The sequence below is a fragment of the Manis pentadactyla genome, chromosome 19 (assembly GCF_030020395.1).
Source record: "Manis pentadactyla isolate mManPen7 chromosome 19, mManPen7.hap1, whole genome shotgun sequence".
In the NCBI taxonomy this organism is placed as follows: domain Eukaryota; kingdom Metazoa; phylum Chordata; class Mammalia; order Pholidota; family Manidae; genus Manis; species Manis pentadactyla.
Genome location: NC_080037.1, coordinates 11,526,562 through 11,547,622, shown reverse-complemented (window position 1 = coordinate 11,547,622; position 21,061 = coordinate 11,526,562). Strand labels below are relative to the sequence as shown.

The 21,061-nt window shown below is 54.2% G+C and overlaps 2 protein-coding genes across 6 annotated transcripts in view; both read left to right on the top strand.

Moving 5' to 3' along the window:
- The first annotated feature begins 301 nt into the window (after positions 1 to 301).
- Positions 302 to 3,679, top strand: AQP10 (aquaporin 10). Of its 2 annotated transcripts, none has more exons than XM_036922319.2 (6): positions 302 to 460; positions 837 to 963; positions 1,533 to 1,670; positions 1,777 to 1,895; positions 2,136 to 2,353; positions 2,814 to 3,679. In XM_036922319.2, the coding sequence occupies exons 1-6, from the start codon at positions 356 to 358 to the stop codon at positions 3,010 to 3,012; spliced, it is 906 nt and encodes a 301-aa protein (XP_036778214.1). In that variant the 5' UTR covers positions 302 to 355; the 3' UTR covers positions 3,013 to 3,679. The 2 variants fall into 2 exon arrangements, with proteins under 2 accessions (XP_036778214.1, XP_036778213.1); XM_036922318.2 differs by having other exon boundaries at positions 2,757 to 3,679.
- A 1,272-nt stretch (positions 3,680 to 4,951) lies between these two features.
- ATP8B2 (ATPase phospholipid transporting 8B2) overlaps positions 4,952 to 21,061 on the top strand; it is a 35,851-nt gene continuing 19,741 nt past the window's right edge. For 2 of the 4 annotated variants that reach the window (XM_036922315.2, XM_057494908.1), the window contains exons 1-23: positions 4,954 to 5,132; positions 7,503 to 8,475; positions 9,778 to 9,836; positions 10,185 to 10,298; positions 10,426 to 10,524; positions 10,784 to 10,845; positions 10,935 to 11,007; positions 11,294 to 11,364; positions 11,623 to 11,702; positions 12,478 to 12,636; positions 12,882 to 12,970; positions 14,302 to 14,498; positions 16,953 to 17,161; positions 17,987 to 18,030; positions 18,333 to 18,498; positions 18,639 to 18,827; positions 18,972 to 19,087; positions 19,179 to 19,343; positions 19,429 to 19,540; positions 19,667 to 19,772; positions 19,920 to 20,064; positions 20,257 to 20,440; positions 20,591 to 20,814. In XM_036922315.2, the coding sequence (XP_036778210.1) occupies positions 7,962 to 8,475; positions 9,778 to 9,836; positions 10,185 to 10,298; positions 10,426 to 10,524; positions 10,784 to 10,845; positions 10,935 to 11,007; positions 11,294 to 11,364; positions 11,623 to 11,702; positions 12,478 to 12,636; positions 12,882 to 12,970; positions 14,302 to 14,498; positions 16,953 to 17,161; positions 17,987 to 18,030; positions 18,333 to 18,498; positions 18,639 to 18,827; positions 18,972 to 19,087; positions 19,179 to 19,343; positions 19,429 to 19,540; positions 19,667 to 19,772; positions 19,920 to 20,064; positions 20,257 to 20,440; positions 20,591 to 20,814 (3,177 nt within the window). In that variant the 5' untranslated portion in view covers positions 4,954 to 5,132; positions 7,503 to 7,961. Of the gene's footprint in view, positions 5,133 to 7,502; positions 8,476 to 9,777; positions 9,837 to 10,184; positions 10,299 to 10,425; positions 10,525 to 10,783; positions 10,846 to 10,934; positions 11,008 to 11,293; positions 11,365 to 11,622; positions 11,703 to 12,477; positions 12,637 to 12,881; positions 12,971 to 14,301; positions 14,499 to 16,952; positions 17,162 to 17,986; positions 18,031 to 18,332; positions 18,499 to 18,638; positions 18,828 to 18,971; positions 19,088 to 19,178; positions 19,344 to 19,428; positions 19,541 to 19,666; positions 19,773 to 19,919; positions 20,065 to 20,256; positions 20,441 to 20,590; positions 20,815 to 21,061 lie in introns of all 4 variants that reach the window. The other 2 variants (XM_057494907.1, XM_036922316.2) reach the window with 2 other exon arrangements.

Sequence of the window (21,061 nt, the reverse complement as noted above, 5' to 3'; positions counted from 1 at the left end):
AGCGGGAGCAATAGTACGACTTCACACAGTTGTCTTGAGGACCAAGAGAATGCATGGGAAGCAGAGTGCCGCCCCCAGGGTGTCCGCACAGGAGGAGGCCGCTCCCGGGAGGACAGGGGATGAAACCCAGGAGCCAGAGCCTGGGCAAACTCCAGACTCCAGCCGCGCACAGAGCCTGCCCACTGACATTCTCCCGTTATCTCTCTCCTCCCCAGCCCACACACGTGTACTGATACTTGTGCTGTTCAGCAGCTAAGTGGTTTTAAAGTCTTTTCCTTATCTTTTCACCTGGCAGGCAGGAGCTGTGTAGCAGCATTGTGCCTATGCAGACGGAGGGAGTAGAGGGAGGCTCACCATGGCCTGCGCTCAGCCCCTGGCCAAAGTCAAGGGCCAGCTCCGGATCCGCAGCCTCCTGGCCCGACAGTGCCTGGCCGAGTTTCTGGGTGTATTTGTGCTCATGGTAGGCAGGGTAATTGGGGAAAAGAAAGAGGGGAGGGGGACAGAATTTCTGGCTCCTCCTGGTATCCTTAACCTCTTGGTCCTTCTCTCCTCTTCCGGGTGCCCCGCTTCTTTCAGCTGTCCATCATATCTCTGCCCACCCCATCTCCTCTGTTCTCCTCCTCCCCCTCATTTTCATTCCTGTCTCTTTCCATCTTACCTTCCTTCCCTTTCTTTACTCTTCCTCCCTTTTTCTGCTTTTCTCCCTTCCTTGCTGATCTTCATGTCTGTTCATCTCTGTTGGTCTCTCCCCTTGCCTTCCCAGGCTCTCTCCCCTGTTGACCCACCAGGATCCCTGTCCCGGCCCCCCTGTTCTTCACCTTCCCTCTCCCCACCAGCTCCTCACTCAGGGGGCTGTGGCCCAGGCTGTCACCAGTGGAGAAACCAAAGGCAACTTCTTCACCATGTTTCTGGCTGGCTCTCTGGCGGTGGTGATTGCCATCTACGTGGGTGGTAATGTTTCAGGTGACGAGGGCAAGGTCTGGCCGTCAGAGGGGGTAGGATGTGCATGTGAGTGTGGGTATATGATGGCAGGGAAAAGGCAGATCCTTTGATGACTCATGGTCATTATGTCCTTGAGCTTGACCAGTTCCTTGGACTGAGATATGACTGTGGCCCGATCTAGCCCCTCCCCTTCTGTATCTCTCCTCCTCTCACCTAGACAGATTGATGGCAAGGAATGAAAGGTAAGTCCTATCTTCTTGTGTCCCCCAAAGAAAGCCTTCTGGGGTTCATCTATGCTCAGGACCTCACCTGATTGTTCGCCAGACACCCCCTGTATCCATGTGCCTTGCTGGAGCCTTGAGGCACAAGTGCTGTAGTATAAAGAGCAGACAGACCCAAGTTTAAACCTTGGCTTTGCTGTTTAAACCTTCACAAGTTGTTTAACCTCCTAGAGCCTCAGTTTCCTCATCTATATGATGGGAATTGTAATAGCTACCTTAAGAGTCATGGGGAGGAAGAGCAGTGCAGCCTGCTGAGTGCCTGGAAATGACACTTAATGGCTGTTAGTTTTCTTTTCTGGATCCTTGCAGGGGCCCATCTGAACCCAGCCTTCTCCCTGGCCATGTGTCTCCTGGGACGCCTTCCCTGGGCCAAGCTCCCCATTTACTCCCTGGTGCAGTTGCTGTCTGCTTTCTGTGCCTCTGGAGCCACTTACGTTCTCTACTACGGTAACGGAGGGAACACGGTTGGGGGCGCCTGTATGTGGGCAGGGGTGCCTTGGAATGGTTTGGATGAGCAAAGATGGAAATCCTGTGTGTCGCCCTCCCCCCATAGATGCCCTACAGAATTATACAAGCGGGAACCTGACAGTGACTGGCCCCAAGGAGACGGCCTCCATCTTTGCCACCTACCCTGCCCCCTATCTGTCCCTGAACAATGGCTTCCTGGATCAGGTAGGTGTGAGGGGGAGACCTGGGAGCCCCAACTTATGCTCTGTTCAATTGGACCCCAACCTATCATTCAGGCTCTGGGTGGGATGTTTGGCTGGGCTTCTCTTTGCACCATCCCCGACCCCAGCTGCCCGTGTTGGACAGTCAGCTGACATGGGACGGTGACCTGGGCTGTTGGGGTAAAAGGGGAGAGATGGAGCATCTGGCAGCTGATGGAGCCCCTCTGCCTCTGTCAACTCGAAGGTTCTGGGCACTGGGATCCTGATTGTGGGGATCTTGGCCATCCTGGACACACGGAACAAGGGAGTGCCTGCGGGTCTGGAGCCTGTGGCAGTGGGGCTGCTGATCCTGGTCATTGGGCTATCCATGGGTGCCAACTGTGGGTTCCCACTCAATCCTGCTCGCGACCTGGGCCCAAGGCTTTTCACTTATGTGGCTGGCTGGGGCCCTGAGGTCTTCAGGTAGGAGATGACTTCCCCTGGTGTCCCCCCACCACTCTCCCTCTGCTAATGCCTCTGTCCCTGGGTCCCTCAATCCCTCTCCTCTTAAACGTTGACCTCTTAAGACAGAGTCCCTCCTCTAAGCCCCAGTTCTCCCTTTCTCTCTTGTCCCTCTTCCCCTCCTCCATCCTTTTCAAGGAAACAGTTAAGATTTAGAGGCTTGTTCTTGGGCATGTCATATTACCTCTTTGGCATTAGTGGCTTCATTAGCAAAATGGGTTTTTCACATAATTCCCTGAGGTAATAGGCTGGGCCTGACTCTCCTGGGGTCTTCTCCTCTCTAAGTGCTGTGCCTTGACACCCTCTTCCTGGTGTCCGTCACCCCAGAAACCACTTTAGGGAGTTCTTCTGTTGCTACCCCTAGTGCTTCTGGGAGAAGGCCAGAGGAGTCACCGGGTGTCTCCCTTCTGTCCTCTCGCAGCGCTGGCAATGGCTGGTGGTGGGTGCCTGTGGTGGCTCCGCTGGTGGGGGCCACCCTTGGCACAGCCACTTACCAGCTGCTGGTGGCTCTACACCACCCCGAGGACTCAGAGCCTGCTCGGGATCTAGAGTTTGCCCAACACGAGGTCTCAGACTTGGAGACTCCTGCCTCAGCTCAAAAGCCAGAGTATAAGCTATGATTCCGACACGGCAGCCCTCACCTCCCTAAGGGACACTGAGGAGGGCCAGAGATCCAGGCCTGGTAACAAGACATTCCCTCTCTGTTTTTCTTTCTGAATAATTTTTTTTTTTATTATTATTGAAGTATGTTGATATACCATTTTATATTGGTTTCAAATATGCAACACAATGGTTCAACAGTTACCCATATTATTAAATACTCACTCCCACTAGTGCGGTTACTGTCTGTCTACATAGAAAGACGTTACAGAATCATTGACTATATTCTCCATGCTGTTCTACTATCTCTGTGACCAAACTATATTATGACTGAGAATTTTTGTGCCCTTTTATCCCCCTCATCCTTCCCCCAACCCACCCCAACCCCTCCCCCATGGTAACCACCAGTCACTTCTCAGTGTCTATGAGTCTGCTGCTGTTTTGTTCACTCTGCTTTGTTTTTATATTCCACAAATAAGTGAAATCTTATAGTATTTGTCGTTCTCTGCCTGGCTTATTTCACTAAGCATTATATCCTCTACATCCATGTCGTTGCAAATGGCACGATTTCTTTTCTTTTTATGGCTGAATAATATTCCATTGTGGATATGTACCGCATTTCTTTATCCATTCATCTATTGATGGACACTTAGGTTGCTTCCATATCTTGGCTATTGTAAATAATGTAGCGATAAACACAGGGGTGCATTATCTTTTTGAATCAAGGATTTTCGTTTTCTTCAGGTAAATTCCTAGAAGTGGGATTACTGGGTCAAATGGTATTTCTATTTTTAGTTTTTTGAGGAACCTCCATACTGCTTTCCACAGCGGTTGTACCAATTTACATTCCCAATGACAGTATAGGAGGGTTCCCATTTCCCCACAGCCTCACCAACACTTGTTATTTTTTGTCTTTTGGATAGTGGCCGTTCTGACTGGTGTGAGGTGACATCTCATTGTGGTTTTGATGTGCATTTCCCTGATGATTAGCGATGTGTAGCATCTTTTCTTGGGCCTGATGGACACCTGTATTTCTTCTCTGGAGAAATGTCTGTTAAGACATTCTCTTTACTAATACACCAGGCTCTGGGCAGCTTCTTTGTTTACTCATGTAGGCATCACTTCCTCCTAAACTGGGGAGGATGCCCGGACAGGGAGAACTGGAGGAAATAAGGTCAGGGGACCCAATGCTCTTCATACCTTCCTCCCACAAACAAGGACTCTGAGGGCTTCCAGGAAAGTATTTCCTCAAAGTAGCCGCCAGAGGGTGCGCACCCTGGAAGCCGGTTGGGAAGGCTGCGAGAATCTGCAGGGTGCTAGGCGCTGCGTTCAGTGGGAGGCATACCTCTGGGGACCTCCTCCTAAGCTTGGTCCCCATTGCCTGACCGCTAGCTTTCGCAACCTCAGCGCCGCCCTTTACCCTCACTGGGGCGCCTCCCCAGATTCAGCCACCTCCAGCTAGGGGTGGGGAGCTGCCTCCCCCGCGGGGGAGTGGTGGCGTGGGCGAGAGGACCGGCAGCGGAACACTGCCCAGAGACAACGGGAGCAAGGGGGAAACTCAGGCACGACACTCAAGGAGAGGGCACGCACAATGAGAGAGCCGGGGCAGGGAGAGAAGGCGACGGCACCAGCTCGAAGGGGGGAGTGTGGGGTTTAGGGAAAACTTGCTCGCCACCTCTCCAGCTCTCACGTCCCTCCCCGAAGGCCACGCTCTTTCAGTAGAGAAGTCAGCGTTCTCCTGTTAGCATTCTTCCAAAAAATCCATCTATCTTCCCGACTGATTTCTTTTGGATGCGGGATATGTTTGGGAGAGGGTGGGGGCCACGACCTCTCAGCGTTGAGCAGCTGAAGGGCTAAGACCCTCCCCCTGCCCGGCACAAAGATGGCGGCTCCCGCCTCCCGCTCCCTCATCCTCCCCAAAACCCCCTCCCGCCCCCCGCCCTCTCCCGCCACCTCCGTCACTTCCGCCCCGCCGTGGCCGAAACTGACACAAAGTAGCGGGCCGGGGCCCTGGGGGGCAGCGGGGCTGCAGCTGGGGGGGCGGGAGCCCGCGGGGAGCCGAGCCGAGCGCCCCCAGCCCCAGCCCCCGGCATGGGCAGGACGGGGCCGCCGGGGCGGGCGCCGAGCGCGGAGCGCTGAGGTGAGGCGAGGCCGGGAGGCAGCGGGGGATGCGGCTGCGGACGCGGGGCTGGACGGGCCGGGTCTGGGTGCGGGGCGGGGAAGACGGGGCAGGGAGTCGGGAGCTGAGGTGTGACGGAGGCGGCGGAGTGGATGATCGGAGAGAAGAGAGTGTCGGGGTGCCGGAGCACGGGGAGAGCGGAGGCTGTCGCAGGATGGGAGGATGGATGGGGTGCTGAAGGGGCGCGTGGAGGCTGTAGAGAAGCTGATGGAGCAGCGGAGGCGGGAGAGCCGCCCTGAGAGTTGTGGGAGTGAGAGGAGTACCCCGGGTCCGGGGGTTTGGGTGCCTGGAGAGGGGAGTTTGGGGCCGGTAGGGTTTGTTTCTTAAGGTGGTCTGTGTGCTTGAGGAAACCAAGTTGGAAGGAGAGGTGGTAGCTCTGATTGCTCAAGGCTGGGAAGTGAGTCCCGGGTTCCGCCCTCGCTGACGGGCGCAGTGCTCGTGGCAAGCGAGCTGGGGGTCTGGGGTTCCATCTCCTTCGGTTTCCCTGACCTGCCCACAAATATCCCTGCCAGCCTCTGAAAGAAGAGGGCGCCCCTCCGGGATCTGGGCTGGAAGGGAGCAGCGGCCAGGCCTGGAGGAGGAGCCGTTTTGCTCCACGGAGCATTGCCTTCTTCCCAGAGCTGGCTATTTTTATCCCAAATGTGGCTGCAGAGGGGGCTGGGGCAGGGCGTCTGGGCAGGGCGACGTGGCCTGGCCTGATGGTTCAGAAAACCCAGGCCGTGTGAGACTGGGAAGGAGGAGTGAGAGGGGGGGCCCTGTTCCCGGGTCTCCCACTCCCTTTCCTGATTAGGGCCCCCCAGAGGGGATGAGGTTGGCCACCAAGCCAGCTTTCAGTCTCCCCAGGGTCTTAGAGGTAAAACAACTCTCCTGGTCGCTGTCCAGATGTCTGACTCCTAAAAGTGTGTGTGGCCCCGTCATTAACTCTTTCATAGGACACAAAAATCAGCTTTTGGGCTGATAATATTCTTGACTGCCTCCCTTGCTGAGGGCGGGGCCTGCAGTGGAACTTGTGATGCCCACCCTTGCATCCTCTCCTTTCACCTCTTCCTCCACACCCCACCATGAGTCCCATGACTCATACTCTAGACTGGGTGGAGACCCTGGCTGGGGGCCCTGGAGGAGGGCTTGGCATCTCTAAAATGTGGACGAGGTTTTCCTTCCCCAGCCAGACACTCTGGGCTGCCAGGGTTGGGGAGGGTCGGGGAGGAAAGGGACTTCTGGCTCTCGGTATTGCCTGATCTGGGGTTCAGGAAGGGAGCCCGAGTTAGTGAAGGGATGATTGGTGTGGGTGACAGGGCTATGGCCAGAGTTTGTAATTATAGAGGTTGAGCAGACAGGCAATTAGTATCTCTTGGGGCTGACAGGCTGGCTTAGTAGGCTGGAGACGAGGGAACCAAGGAGGAAGAAGGCTTTCCTCCTAGACAGAGAAAGAGGAGATGACAAGAGGACCCAGGACCTGGCTTGCAGTTTCTTTTGGGCCATGCTGGGGAATAGGGCTGAGTGAGGCTCTGTGACACTGTCTTGTAGGCCAGACCTTTTGCTTTTTTAGGTGAAAGAAAGGACATGGGATGATGGAAGGAAGCAGAAGCCTGTCTGTCTGATGCTCCCTGAGCCTGCACCTAGTCCCATACTCACTGGACAAGGCTTGGGTGGGAGAGAGAGAGAGGGGCAGTTCCCTACCAGGGTTGGGAAGACCCCTCTGCTGGCCCAGAAGGGTGGTTGACCCAGACTGAGAGGAAGTGGTTTGGGACTGTGGGCCGGAAGTGAAGGCCATGCCTCTAATGTGAGCTCCCCTGGAGGAGGTGATAATGGAAGTCCCAGTAACAGGGGCATGGGGGATTATAACTATTTTGAGAAGGGTGGAGCCTACCCCCCATGTTTCCTGATGCCCTCCCAGGTGTTTCCTGCCTTACGTTCCTCAACTCCCCCACCCTTTGGTGGAAATTCTGCTTTCCAGTAAACACGGGCACCACTCATTGCCATCAGGAGGGCACATGGGGGCATCCATTGTCCCTGTGATGGGTACCTTGATTGCTGTGCCCCTCCTCTCGGTACCTGGCCTCATCTCTCTGCCCCCTTCCTTTCCCTGCAGATTGTGGCTTCTATAAACTCTCATTCCCCCCATATTAAACAAGGTAGTGGGGAAATCTCTCTTCTTTCCCAGGGACCCATCAGGGAAGTACGAGCAGAGTGTTGGTGTGGAGTTGGTGGGGGAGGCTGGGGAGGGACAGGGTCAGAACTGGGGAAGAGAACCTTCAGAAGGAGTCTGAAGAGGAGACTGAAAGGTTACCCTCAGCTTCCTGACCTCACGCGTATGTCACCTTCCTGCAGGGTCTCCCATGGGATTGCTGGGACCTTGCTGGGTGAGATGGCATTGTGTGCAAAAAAGCGCCCCCCAGGTAAGAGGCAGGAGGAGGTGGAAATCCATGCGACCATCGACCATGGAGAGTGGGTGTTGTTATGCTCAGGGAGTAAAGGGAAGAGGGACGACTGGTGATGAGTGTGAGGAGGGTAGACTGCAACCCCTGCCCATCCCGGGGGAGCCTGGGAAACGGAATTCTTCCTCTTGATCCCTGAGCTAGGTTCTCCTCCGGAAGGGTGCGAGCACCTGTCCCTAACCCCAAACACTTAGATGCTTGATCCTGGGGCACTTGGACCTTTCTGGCCTGGGGAACGGTGTTCCTGCCTTCCCGCCTCCGTCCTCACTTCTCATCTCCCCGTCCTTTCTCCCTTCATGTTTCCATCCACCCAGGTCCTCCCGGTGTTCCTGCTGCGGGGTGGGGGGGTGGGATGAAAGTGGTTGCCCTGGACGACACTGGCAGTCCCCTCGCCCGCATTGGCCGGGCCGGGGGGCGGGGCTCCGCACTGGCTTTCGCCTACGCGGCGCGCTGGCAGACGGCGGCCCCTGCAGTCCGGGAGCGGGCGGGGGCGGGGCCTGGGGCGTGCGCACCGCGCTCGGGACCACTCAGCGCGCGCTGGCATCCGCGGGGGCGCTGGGGGCGGGGGCAGAGGCGGCGCGGCCGAGCGCGCGGCGGCCCCGGGTGCGGGCGGCGGGGAGGATGGCCGGGGCTGCAGGCGGGGCGCGCACCCGACGGCCGGGGCTCCCCTCTGAGCGGCCGCAGCTCCTGCGCCTCCCCGGGGGGCCGCCCCGTCGGCGCCGCTGAGGCCAAGGACAGACCGACAGACACTCCGCCCGCCCCTGCTCAAACCGGGATCATGACGGTCCCCAAGGAGATGCCCGAGAAGTGGGCCCGGGCCGGGGCGCCCCCCTCTTGGAGCCGAAAGAAGCCCTCTTGGGGGACAGGTAACGGGAGGCAGCGTCTGGCAGCTCTCCCGAGAGCGTCATTTCCCCCTCCCACCCGCACATTGCTTGTCCTCAGCCTCCCTCAACCTTCCCCGATACTCTCTCCTTTCCAAACCCAGAGATCCTGGCTGTGAGAGGTCCTGTCCCTACGTCTCCCTTTGCATGGTCTTTGGTGACTGCGCAGGGGCTCGATCCAAGGGTTCCTTCTGGGGAAGTTTCTGGGAGTAAAGTGACCGCGCAGGGAAGGAGCTCTCTGGGTAGGCAGAAGATGCTGTGGTTTGAGGTTCTGTTACTGCAGTGTGCTCTGCGGGGGTCTTGGGAGGGGTGAGGGAAGTGGTCTGGAAGGCTGCCTTTGACTCCAAGACAGGTTTAAGGCATTTTGTTTACTGCCTAACCACACTACCCCCTTTTCCAGCCTGTGGTTATCTGACCCACCTTCTGACTCCAGGAGGTGGGCTGGAGAACCCTTCATAGGACACCTTCACGTTCTGGGATCTGAACTTGGTGCCTGCAGTCCCAGATCTGCAGAGGTTCAGGAGAGGTGTAGCTCATTTGACACTCAGTGACAAAGGTGTTGTTTAGGAGCAATGTGTGCAGATGGCACAAGGAGGGTTATAGTTAGGGAGCAACTGTGTCAAGAACATCTCATTCCTACCTCCTTCATTTCTATCTCAGTCTGCATGATCCATATCCCCCCTTCTCTTGCTTGACTATGAGCTTTGAAATAAGGTGATGTCATTGTGGGCCAGTCAGAAGCCGCTGCTGGTGACATGTGACAAGCAGAGGCTCCTGCAGATGGGACTGCACGTGGGCCTGAGATGCTGCTGCACAGGAGTTCAGGGCACAGTGACCCTCAGGCTTGCCACCCACCCTGCCCCCCCCAGGTTAGGGGGAGGACGTACCATGGCTAGTAGTTCTGCAGGAGGTCCCAGAGGAAGGAAGCTTTGTGTCTTTGGCCGCTGGTCTTCTGAGGATTCCCAGGGCCATTAACGCATAATGTTTACTTAAAGGGGTGGGGGTGAGGAACTGAGTGTGTCCAGTGGACACCCTTGACGGTTTGTTGGGGAGGAAAGAAGGCTTTTTCCTTTGAGTGCAGGCCTGCAGAGCCAAGGAATCAGGCCGACCGTGAGGGGCGGGCTGGTGGGAAGAATTTAGGGATACCTCAGGTGTGCTTACGCCTTAGAACAGTATTGTGGGAAGAACCGAGAGCCCTCCGTGAAACCCCTCGAAGTGGGTGGGCCTGGCAAGGTGTTGGGCCAGGCCCTAGTGTGCCCTTCTGACTGCAGCATTATTCTGTTGCAGAAGAAGAAAGGAGGGCGCGGGCCAATGACCGAGAATACAATGAGAAATTCCAGTATGCGGTGAGTGGCTCTCGCCACCCCCCTGCCCCCTTTCCTACTCCTGAGTTGGAGAGGGGAGAGTTGTGGGAACATCCTAGGTGGGGATGAAGGCTGAGTGGAGAGTGCTTGGGGGAGGGGAAGGCAGCCTCCCCACAGTCTCCATCTGCTACTGTGCTGAATTTTTCATGCCTTCACTTGTGAGTGAAGCAGGATACACTGACTCCATGCACCTCCCTTCTCACCTCCTTCCCCCTTCCACACTGGTGGTTGCTGGCTTTGGGGGCAGAGGTTTGGGAAGTGTAGGTGGAGGAAGTTTGCTTCAGGGTTGGGACTGGAGGGGCCTCATCATCTTCTCTCCCACTGCCACAGAGTAACTGCATCAAGACCTCTAAGTACAATATTCTCACCTTCCTGCCTGTTAACCTCTTTGAGCAGTTCCAGGAAGTTGCCAATACCTACTTCCTGTTCCTTCTCATTCTGCAGGTAAGTGACCTGTAGCAGACACTTTGCAACTCATAAAGCCGAATAAAGTCAAGGAAGAGAAAGGTCTGGGGGAAAAGAGGGCTCAGGGTGGGGCCTCAGAGGTATGTCTTCTCTTTCCTCTTGTCAGTTGATCCCACAGATCTCCTCCCTGTCCTGGTTCACCACCATTGTGCCTTTGGTTCTTGTCCTCACCATCACAGCTGTTAAAGATGCCACTGATGACTACGTGAGTTGTTTCCATTCTTATGCCTCTTCCCCAGCCTCCAACTCACCCTCCGCCTCCCAGCACAATTCTTGGTGCCCTTGCTGCCCCTTACCTTGTCCAGCTAGATCCATGATACTTTGGCTGAGAGTAGGGATGGGGAGTCAGGGAGAGAGTAGATCTGTGAATTGGGGTACCCAGCATACTATGTAATTCATGGATCATCTAAATTCCTTGAAGCAGGAGAAGATACCTTAACCTTTATTAAATCTCTTCTTTTCAGTTCCGCCACAAGAGCGATAACCAGGTGAATAACCGTCAGTCTCAGGTGCTGATCCATGGAATGTGAGTGCTTGCGGGAGACTGAAGGCATTGGGGAGGAAAGGGGCCCCTGGGAGCGCCTGGCTGCTGACAGCCTCTTCTCTCTGCCTCAGCCTCCAGCAAGAGCAGTGGATGAATGTCTGTGTTGGTGATATTATCAAGCTAGAAAATAATCAGTTTGTGGCGGTAAGAGACAAGGTGCCCCTCTAGGCCTACAGGGCTCTTCCTTCTCTATGGCAGAAAGGGATGGGTCTTTTCCTGATTGACTGTTGCCTCTTAAACACCGTGGAAGGAAACTTTCTTGGGTGGGCAGCTTCTTTGTCATATACATATGCCTACACTGGCTCCTTTCTAGCCCTTTCACGCTTGGGGCTGAGCAAACCAAGAATGCTTTGCCAATGGAGGGCTCATCAGAGAGTCCACTGGGGGTGGAAGATGGGGTCTTTGGGCTTCTCATTAGTTTTCTCTCTAGGCGGATCTCCTCCTCCTTTCCAGCAGTGAGCCCCATGGGCTGTGTTACATAGAGACAGCAGAACTTGATGGGTAAGTCCATGCTCAGTGTCATACCTCTCCTTCTGCCTCCATAGAGGAGAAAAGCTTGTTTTTTGAAAGAGGTTTCTAGATCTGGGATCTGTACTTTTTGGAAAACTTAGGGGTAAAAAAGGCTCTGGGTGTGTAGAACTATATCACTCAACCAGTAATGAGAGTGTATGGGGGTGACGATGCCCCATGGTCAGGTGCCCCCAGGTAGAATCTGGAGGAAGGGAAGGGAACCAGGGCTCAGGGACACTGTCCTTCCAGAGAGACCAACATGAAAGTGCGTCAGGCGATTCCAGTCACCTCAGAACTGGGAGACATCAGTAAACTTGCCAAGTTTGATGGTGAGTAATTTTGGAGAAGCAGCTTTTGGGTAGAGGAGGTAGGTTGGGTTTTGGGGTTTAAATTGCACTGATGGTCAGTTCAAGAGATTTTCATGGCTTATAGCTTCCTCCTTGTGCATGTTGAGAGAAAGTCATCTTATTCTCATTCACCTCAGAAAAATGTATACTTCTAGGAAGGCAAACTATATAGAATGTATAAGAAAAATCCCTCCTACCCTCCAATTCCACTGCCCTTAAGTAGCCAGGTTTACTGGCCAGTCAGTGTGTATCATCTGTACTTTTCTCTGTTTATACAAGCATGTGAACATAAGTCAGTGGGCTCCTACTGCACCAAAATTTCAGCAACCTGCCTTTCTTTAACCTAATACATTCACCACAGGTATCTTATCACATCACTATAGAGGGAAATTTAGTTCATTCGGTAGCTGCATAAGGTTTCACAGAATTGATATATCATAATTCAACTATTCCTTGACCATTCCATTGTTTCCAGTCTTTTGGTATTCAAATAATGCTTCATTAAAAATTGTTATGACCTGTGCTGCTCTTTCTGTATGTAGGGTTACGGAGCCCAAGGGTCTTTGTACTTTAATGTTAGATCATGCTGCTTCATCCCTTCCCCCAAAATTGTACCAGCTGTTCCCCCTCCCACCAGCGGTGTGCAGATGGACCCATGTCCTAACACCGTCTTCCTCAGCTGCTTTGTCTTGTTTGTTGTCTCGTGGTCAAGCTATTGACTGTACCTTGAGTGGTGGCACTCTTGTCTTCCATTCAGGTGAAGTGATCTGCGAACCTCCCAACAACAAGCTGGACAAATTTGGTGGAACCCTCTACTGGAAGGGGAACAAGTTCCCTCTGAGCAACCAGAACATGCTGCTGCGGGGCTGTGTGCTGCGGAACACCGAGTGGTGCTTCGGGCTGGTCATCTTTGCAGGTGAGCCTCCTAGGATCCAAGGAAAGCTGGGTAGGAGTTGGTGCCTCAGTCTTCCCTCAGGAATGTGGGAGGAGGCTGAATGGGTTGGTGCAACACGTAAGGTAAAAACCCTTTAGCCCTGAATACAAGTCTCTTGACCAGCCAGTGTCTCTTTGTCCCTGATGTCCTATAGTCTGGGGACTAGGGCAGAAGCCCAAAGACAGGTTTGTTGTTTGGCTTTCCCAGACCTTCCCATTCTTTTCTAGGTCCTGACACTAAGCTGATGCAGAACAGCGGCAGGACAAAGTTTAAGAGAACAAGCATTGATCGCCTAATGAATACACTGGTGCTCTGGGTAAGGCTGCCCACGTATGGCTCCCCGCCCCTGCCCTTGGGCCACTCCCTGGGCAGTTCCCTCTGCTTCCATCTGTCTTCCCTGGTCGGTAGTCAGGCTTCAGGTTTTGGCTTTAAAGCCACTGGCAGGTCAGCCACACAAAGACAGTGTTTATTTCAGTCTCCATTTAGACTTGGAAGATGTTATTTAAAAACCTTAGGAACGTGCATGAATCAAGAACCTGAAAGAAAGCTAAAACAAATCTTCCCTTCTCTGGGTTCGTTATGGTGATGACGCAGTGCAACATGTGGCCTTCTGTTTGCCTTTGCCAGGGACAAGGAGGCCTTCATGGGGATGGAGAGGGAGTTAAAAGAAAAATTTCCATTTGGAGGATGGATAACGGGGTCTTTTCCCCTGACTTCTAAGAGTGAAAGATCCCAAAGGAAAAGTTTCTGTTTTAGTTTTTGGCAGTTCCTGAATCCTTCTCTTGTTTGGCTGGAAATTTGAGCTCCTTGTCGGGCTCTCTTCCCCTTTTTGCACCCCCACTTCCTGCTGCCTGCCCCCCACATGCCAGCTTGCAAAGGCTGGAGCGAGCGTCTGGTGAGAGTTTCTGCCCTCCTTGGCAGTGCTGAAACCCAGCATGCGGGAGAGCAGGTCAGTCATTCATTCAAAGGCTCACGTCGCCCCCTAGTGGTCCTTGGGCAGCAGGATGGTTCCTGTTGTGTTTAAAAGCGTCATGTGTAGGTAGGGGCGTAAGGGGCGCCTTTGGAAGTAGATGTCTGAAATCAGACTGTGGTCCCAGTTTTTTTTTTTTTTAATAACAAAAAGATTCTTATGACCCTTCAAAGACTCCAAATTTTACGAGATTTTTTTTGTCTATCAAGAAACCTACATTTGTGAAGAAAATTCATTTCCCTGGTTAAATATTTTTTTGGCAATCTGTATGAGAAAGTGAACATCACAGAAACATTTTTGGTGGCTTGTGGAGGCTTAGCTCAGGTGAATGGGTGATTTCCAGTAAGCTTCTTTGGTATGTTGAAAGTAGTTCCCCCTTACTCTTAACTATCTTTGAAGGCTCAAGGCTTCTGGGATGTCAGACTAGGGACTATGCATCGGTTGCAGCTTCCTCATCATATAGTTGAGAAAAATGTTCAGAGAGAAGGCCACCCGATTGTTGGTGGCAGACTAGAAACTGTCCCTAGATCTGGGTGCTCCGTACTAGAGCAAGCCACCGTTTTAAAGATGCCTGAGGTTTTGAAGGCTCAGGGTATGAGTGATGACCTTCAGGGATGCACCTGGTTTTAAGGGCTTTCAAAGTGGCGGCCTAACCTCTGCTTCTCATTCCTTTCCAGATTTTTGGATTCCTGGTCTGCATGGGGGTGATCCTGGCCATTGGCAATGCCATCTGGGAGCATGAGGTTGGGACACGCTTCCAGGTCTACCTGCCGTGGGATGAGGCTGTAGACAGTGCCTTTTTCTCTGGCTTCCTTTCCTTCTGGTCCTACATCATCATCCTCAACACCGTTGTGCCCATATCGCTCTATGTCAGGTACGTGCATTTTCTGCTTTGGGGATCCGTCCAGGGACCTCAGGTGGCCTCTCGGCAAACTTTACTTTTCTGTGAAGGTGAAATCCTCAAGAAGGAACTTGAAGGCCTCTTCTTCCTGTACCATAAACATTCTGTGTTATCTGTTTATCTTTGTGGGCAGAGCAAACCTCACCACAGTTTCCTGGCACTTTGGACTGTATTAGAACAAAAACCATATTGATTTATTTGGCACATACTTAACTGCATGCTGACATTGTGCAAAGAAGCGTACTAGGTGCCATGACACATACAAAGCTATATTAGGAATGTATCTCCTTCTTTCTAGGGGTTTCAGTCCAATGGAGGAAGAAAAATCTAAAACACATAAAACAGAATGGAAATAAGTACTGCAGAATCATTCCACCTACAGTCTTATGTATAAAGCAAGGGAACACAGATGTGTAACATGGCCTCTGCCTTCAAAAGCAACAGACTAGTGGGGAGGAGGGATGCCAAAGTGTAAGGCACCGAGATACCATGTACCCCACCGAGACTGCCACATGGAGCCCACAAAGTGCCACGGGCATTGGGAGAACATTGTTTCCTGTACAAATAATTAGGGAGGAGGTCTGTGGAGAGGTGGCTGGGGTGGGTGAAGGTGGAGCCCAGGGCACAGGGCTAGAACCCAAGGCATGGAGATACAGGGATCTAGGAATGGCCACAGAACAGTTTGGCAGGTGCATGGGCATAGACCATGAGTGGACAGCTATGAGACAGCTGGAAACTAGCTTGTTCGCGATTGTGGATGGTCTTAAATCTTCGCCAGTGGCCTTTGGATTTACGAACCATTAAAAGATAAAAAAATAAGAATTCTAAAGAGTGCTTCAGGAAGTGTTGGCTGACAGTGGTGTGCAGCACAGTTTGTTTTAAGGTCAAGAGAATGTTAGCAGGGACTGGGCCAGTGAGGAGGAACTGGGGGAGGGGGATGTCAGAGGAGGATGAAGAATGGCCAAAGAGTGTCTTTTGTACTTAGTGCCTTTCACTTGACATAAGGAAACCTACAATATTTTTAAGGAAATGCTTTGTGGAGTTGCTTAGAAGTCTTCCATATGCTTTTTTTTGTTCACCCGAATTTCCCAGATAGCCCTGAAGTCGGCCCCCTGGCCGAGCCCTAGTGCTGAGGACAGTGAGTACAAGATGGGGTGTCTGTGTGAATGGTGGGGGGTGGGGCTTTTAGGTAGCACCCAGGACACTCCCAAGGGACACGGTTTCATCCTGCCCACTCACTAGGCACATATCCTCAAGCAAACCCGGTCACTTGGGGCCTCGGGTTTCTCAGGTAAAATGAGCAGAATCATACCTGTTCCACCTTCTTTATAGGAACGTCTTGATAACAGGTACTAGATTGAAAAATATATTGATTATATACAAATATGGGGTAGGATGCCCATCATTATCATCACAGTTCTCATTCTTCATTACTGTTTCAATGTTATCTTGTTTACAGTCTAATTTTTTTTTACATCTTTGGGCTTTGCTCTCAGTGTTCTGTGTCCAAGTTCACTGGAAGCCCATGGAGGCTGCCTAAGACGTTTCTTTCTCGGTCTGACCAGGTTACAGTGTGTTTGGGGGAGGGGGTGGGGAGAGGCTCTGAAGACATTGCCCGCCAGCTCGCTTGTTGCCTGGTGACTGCATCCTCCTGGCAGCCTCAGTCAGGTCGAGGCAGAGTTCCAGCTGTGGCCCCATTTCGTGGCTGTACCCGACCTAAGCACAGGGCCCTTTATGAAACGCTGACAGTCCATATCCCAAAGACGTTCTGCAAAGGAGAGGATGCGAACGGTCGCTGGGATGTTGAAAGCACCGTACCACTGTACGCTGGCATTATTTCCCAGGTTCCTGAGGCCCCGCCGCCTTCCAGAGCCAGCATTTGCCTCTTGTTCTTTCTGAAAGCGCAGAGTTGGGGTGTGGAAGCGGAGTGCCGTGCCTGTGTTTGGGCCTCGGAGCCTTCCTTGGTTCCTTTCCCCACGGCGGCCCCTCTTGGAGGTGGCATCTGCGATGCTGAGGCCTGTGCAACGCCCTCATTACTTCTCTCTCTCTCTTTTTCTCCCCCTTCCCTCTCGCACTTTCTCTTGTTTCTCTGCATGGTTTCTGTATTATTAGTCTTGAGGTAAGAACTGGTTGAGTGCCTTGTGTATGGCCCCTTTTTCTCCTCTACCTGTGCTGTCCCCCTGCCCAGGCCCTTTGCACCTTTTTGTCCGGAGAGCATCAGAGGGTCGGGGTCAGGGTTGGAGCTCCTTGCCGGCTGCACGAGGCCAGCGCCACCTGCCGGCTCCCCTTGCCCTTCCCGCCCAGGCTCCTGCACCCAAGGTGTCTGCTCCTTCCTGTTCTCCCCAGGCAGAGGGCCTGCAGCCAAGGCCATGGGGTGGGCACCTCTGCCCCCTGCTGCCCGAGCCTTACCTCCTGTCCCCTGTGCAGTGTGGAGGTCATCCGCCTGGGCCACAGCTACTTCATCAACTGGGACAAGAAGATGTTCTGCATGAAGAAACGGACGCCCGCGGAGGCCCGCACCACCACGCTGAATGAGGAGCTGGGCCAGGTGGAGTACATCTTCTCTGACAAGACGGGCACACTCACCCAGAACATCATGGTCTTCAACAAGTGCTCCATCAATGGCCGCAGCTACGGTAGGGCAGTGCCCCGGGGCCCAGGGCTCGCCCCTCACCTGTGAGGATTGTCCTGGGGCCCCCACAGTTGTCTGGACATTTGGGTTTTGCTTCGTCCCTCCTTGGGTCTGCAGGGCCTTGAAGGGGTCTGCTCTGTGTCCCTTGTCAGGAGGCAGACACCGCCAGTGCTTCCTATCCCCTGCCGAAGCCCTCAGCCTCAGCTCCAGGCAGTGGGGGAGCTCCTTGGCCGTTTGGGGTGAAGCTCTGGCCTCTGGGCATCGTTGGCCGCTCTGGTGGAGTGCTAGACTCTCCCGTGTTGCTGTTCAGGGCCCTGTGAGTCTCTGGAGTGTGACTGTGGCCTTCCCGGTGTGGCCCTGCTGCAGTGGCCATGTGGCTGAGCTGCTGGGATGGCTGGGGCAGGGTGTGTGGGGCCCAACTTTATGCACAGTGGGCCCCTTTCATAATTGCTTTCTGTACTAACCCGGACCTCATGGCCAGTGTGTGAGGTTTTGTGTGTTATGGAGGCCTAACAGGAGAAAGGACCTGAGAAGGCCTGGGAGCCCCGGGGTGGAGGGTTGAATCAGAGCTGCCCTGGGAGGAGAGCTGGAGTGGGGCTGGGGCTCGGGAGCAGTGGGTGCTGTGACTTGTGGTCTGGGGCTCCTGTGGTCTAGCGTTCCAGGGTGCCCATTGCTTCCTGCCCCTCCAGGCGGTAGTGTGGATCTGCGTGCCGTCTGCCCCATGATGAGGGTCGTGGGCTCTGGGCGTCTGCAGGAACAGTGCTGAGGCGTCTCCCCTCTGAGCGCCCTCTAACTCTGACTCTGCTCCTTTTGTCTTGGTGGTGTGTAGGTGACGTGTTTGACGTCCTGGGACACAAAGCTGAATTGGGAGAGGTAAGGCCCAGCTTCCATAGTTAATCTACGTGCCAATTAAACATAGGATGCTTGACCAGTAACAGGTGGTATGGGTAGGAGTGATGTGTTGTCTGGTCAGGAAATGAAACCTGCTTGGAGACGTGGGTGTTTCAAGGAAGAATTGTAGCAGCAGTGAGAATTTTGAGGTCTTCAGTGGACAGGATCTTGGGTCCCCACACCACGATTTGAAAGGACAGGGAATAACAGGGTGGGGACAGTGTCTTCCCAGGGATGCAGCCTGGCGACCCACCCTTTACTAATTGCCGCCTTACCTGCTGCAGAGGCCTGAACCCGTCAACTTCTCCTTCAATCCTCTGGCTGACAAGAAGTTCTTATTTTGGGACCCCACCCTTTTGGAGGCTGTCAAGATAGGGGACCCCCACACGCAGGAGTTCTTCCGCCTCCTTTCCCTGTGTCATACTGTCATGTCTGAAGAAAAGAGTGAAGGTGAGCCGAGGGCTGGCTTGTGCCTGCCCCCCACTCCTTGCTGGAGTCGTGCCTTTGAGCTTGGGCTCTGCCTCTACAGTGTGGCTGGGCTGGGGCTTCCGGGGTGGGACACGCAACCAGGAGTGTTCTTCCCCACCCAGGGGAGCTGTACTACAAAGCCCAGTCCCCAGACGAGGGGGCCTTGGTCACCGCAGCCAGAAACTTCGGTTTTGTATTCCGCTCACGTACCCCCAAAACTATCACTGTCCACGAGATGGGCACAGCCATCACCTACCAGCTGCTGGCCATCCTGGACTTCAACAATATCCGCAAGCGGATGTCAGTCATTGGTGAGGCCAGGACGGGGACGCGGGGGTGATTTGGGGGCCACATGCAGGCCTGGAATGGGCAAGGTGTGCTGGGTAGCGTTGCTCACGTGCTGAGGCTCGTGGCCTGAAGTTTTCCTGGGACGTCTCCCTCTGTCCCGCTCTCAGTGCGGAATCCGGAGGGGAAGATCCGGCTCTACTGCAAAGGGGCTGACACCCTCCTACTAGACAGACTCCACCACTCCACCCGGGAGCTGCTCCACACCACCACGGACCACCTGAACGTAGGTGTGAGGGAGGACAGGGCCCTGCACTTCTGCTCCTCTCGGTGCTGTGCGGCGGGGAGTGGGGTGACTCTCTCGGCTCTGCCTCTAGGAATATGCAGGGGAGGGGCTGAGGACCCTGGTACTGGCCTACAAGGACCTGGATGAAGAGTACTATGAGGAGTGGGCTGAGAGACGACTCCAAGCCAGCCTGGCCCAGGACAGCCGGGAGGACCGGCTGGCCAGTGTCTATGAGGAGGTTGAGAGTGACATGATGGTACAGGCTGCAGTGTGGGCCAAGGGTGGGCAAGGAGGGCTCATGCCCGGGACCCCTGTGCCATGGAGCTTTGTGGTGTTTCCAGCTGTTGGGGGCAACGGCCATTGAGGATAAGCTTCAGCAAGGAGTCCCGGAGACCATTGCCCTCCTGACGCTCGCCAACATCAAGATTTGGGTGCTGACCGGAGACAAACAAGGTGAGAGCCGAGCAGGGCAGAGGAAATTGCATCTGGACGCAGCCGCGTTGGGTCCTTGCGTGAGGTAAGAGGGTGCGCTGACCTTGCTGGGGGCCTGTTGGTAGCTCCTGCATTCTCTCTTGGTAGAGACGGCCGTGAACATTGGCTATTCCTGCAAGATGCTGACAGACGACATGACGGAGGTGTTCATTGTCACTGGACACACCGTCCTGGAAGTGCGGGAGGAGCTCAGGTACTTGGAGGCCTGAGGCAGGCAGGTGTTCTGCACTGTGCACCGGGTCAGGCAGGCCTTCCTGGGGCCTGTTTGGGCTTGAATACCTATTCCCGTCAGAAGCCCTTACTCCTGTTTTGGGAGACCATGGCCTCATTCGCCCCACAGGAAAGCCCGGGAGAAGATGACGGACTCGTCCCAGGCTGTAGGCAATGGGCTCGCCTACCAAGAGAAACTTTCTTCTTCCAAGCTCACCTCTGTCCTGGAAGCCGTTGCTGGGGAGTACGCCTTGGTCATCAATGGGCACAGCCTGGTAAGTGTCGCCATCCTTAGCTTACATAGTATCTTTCCAGAGAGCACTTCTCTCCGTACTGTATTTATGGCTTATCTTGTTCTCATTTCCCTAGACGTCAGAGGGGCTGTGGTCTTTAAGGGGACGAGGAGGAGTTGACTCCAGGTCTCTCCTCGGGGGAGACTGGGGCTCTCAGGGCTCTCTGTGTTCTAGGCCCATGCGTTAGAGGCAGACATGGAGCTGGAGTTTCTGGAGACAGCCTGTGCCTGCAAAGCTGTCATCTGCTGTCGGGTGACCCCTTTGCAGAAGGCACAAGTGGTGGAACTGGTTAAGAAGTACAAAAAGGCTGTGACACTTGCCATTGGGGATGGAGCCAATGATGTCAGCATGATCAAAAGTGAGTGTGTGTGTAGGTGTATAGGCTGGGTGGGAAGGTCAGGAGAGGTCCCCTGAGGTCTCAGGACCAGGGAGGGATGAAGGGGTCGGGAGGCTCTAACTGGGTGGGATTCTGAAGTGTGTGACCGTCTTCACCCTCTTGTCTCTGCAGCCGCTCACATCGGTGTGGGCATCAGTGGGCAGGAAGGAATCCAGGCTGTCCTAGCCTCAGATTACTCCTTCTCCCAGTTCAAGTTCCTACAGCGCCTCCTGCTGGTGCATGGACGCTGGTCCTACCTGCGCATGTGCAAGTTCCTCTGCTATTTCTTCTACAAGAACTTTGCTTTCACCATGGTCCACTTCTGGTTTGGCTTCTTCTGTGGATTCTCAGCCCAGGTAGCGAGCTCCCCGCCCACTGGCTTGCCTATCTGCAAGCTCCTGAGGGCAGACGTTGGACCTGTCTTGTTTATCGCTCAGTCCCTAGGGCCTAGATATTGTCTGCTTCACGCCTTTAAAAATGCTTGACCAGGAGTGGAGAGGGAGCTCCAGGGAATTCTTTGGGGTCCCGCGTACGCCGCACCGGCTGTCTTCTTCCGCCTGGTTCGCAGTGACGAGAGACTATCTACTCCTCTTTTGTTCTCTT

Excerpts from the sequence above, each read along its gene's own strand:
- AQP10 (XM_036922318.2), top strand. The coding sequence starts at position 356 with ATGGCCTGCGCTCAGCCCCTGGCCAAAGTCAAGGGCCAGCTCCGGATC. Across the intron at positions 964-1,532 it reads CGTGGGTGGTAATGTTTCAG|GGGCCCATCTGAACCCAGCC; the intron begins GTGACGAGGGCA and ends GGATCCTTGCAG. Across the intron at positions 1,671-1,776 it reads CACTTACGTTCTCTACTACG|ATGCCCTACAGAATTATACA; the intron begins GTAACGGAGGGA and ends CTCCCCCCATAG.